Source organism: Acanthamoeba castellanii, assembly GCF_000313135.1.
Source record: "Acanthamoeba castellanii str. Neff unplaced genomic scaffold scf7180000084592, whole genome shotgun sequence".
NCBI lineage: Eukaryota > Discosea > Longamoebia > Acanthamoebidae > Acanthamoeba > Acanthamoeba castellanii.
The window spans coordinates 9,199-10,066 of NW_004457376.1; the positions used below are offsets into that span (position 1 = coordinate 9,199).

The following is an 868-nucleotide window of genomic DNA, read 5'->3' on the forward strand; positions in this document are numbered from 1 at the left end:
TAGGTCAGTACATTTTTCAGGCCAGCGTGGATCCTCCGCGGCGGTTCTATCGCAACCTGGACCAGCAGGCCATCAAGTTCGGGCTGTCTCGTCCCGACCTTCTGCGCGTGGTTGCCGCGTCGTCCAAATCGACTCCCTCATCTTCATCATCACCTTCTTCTTCGAAGCGATCCCTGGTCATCATCGATGCCAAGTCCTCGGCCAAGACCAAGTTCTCCCAGCAGGTGCAGGTGGCCTTCTACGCCCTGTTACTGCAGGCCTTGATCGACGAGGAGCAGATCGACGACTTGGAGATCGGCGCTGAGGGAGGTACACACAGACCGACCACTATGCCACGCACTGGCCACGTCACCACTAGACCCTAACCCTCCCCCCCATGTGGTTTATTGGTACGTAAAGGGATCTGGCTGAAGAACCAGCCAGCGCCGGAGTGGTTCAAGCTGGCGCCCATCGTCTCGATCGTGGAAGACTTCATGTTCCGGTCCACCCCTCTCGCGTTCTCACCGTTGGAGCAGCTGCTGCGAGTGCCCAGGTACGTACCTTCGTCAACGCCGCCAACGAACTCGAGCCCTAAACTACGGCGGTGGTGGTGGTTGCGGCGGCGGCGGGTAACCTTAGGTCGCAGGCCAAGTGGCAGATGACGTCGGTGTGCGAGAGTCCGTCGCGCTGCTCCTACTTCGACGTGTGCCACACCCAGACGGTCGAAGAGAAGAAGCTGTCGCAGGTGGCCTACCTGGGCCGCTCCGACCACGCCTTCCTATTGAACCTGCGCGACAAGCTTATTCAGTACGTGCCCGGGCTCTCTCGCTTTGTCTAATCGCATGTGCGTGTGTTGAATGAGCGCGTGTGCGGTGGTGCGTGTGCGAGT

At 59.8% G+C, this 868-nt stretch overlaps 1 protein-coding gene across 1 annotated transcript; it reads left to right on the plus strand.

Moving 5' to 3' along the window:
* Nucleotides 1-20: 20 nt before the first annotated feature.
* ACA1_051220 (uncharacterized protein) lies at nt 21-790 on the plus strand (the record flags this gene model as incomplete). Its single annotated transcript, XM_004336886.1, has 3 exons — nt 21-309; nt 400-532; nt 619-790. Coding segments are annotated over 3 exons (594 nt in total), but the record flags the coding sequence as incomplete, so codon positions are not given.
* Between the last annotated feature and the right edge of the window lie 78 nt (nt 791-868).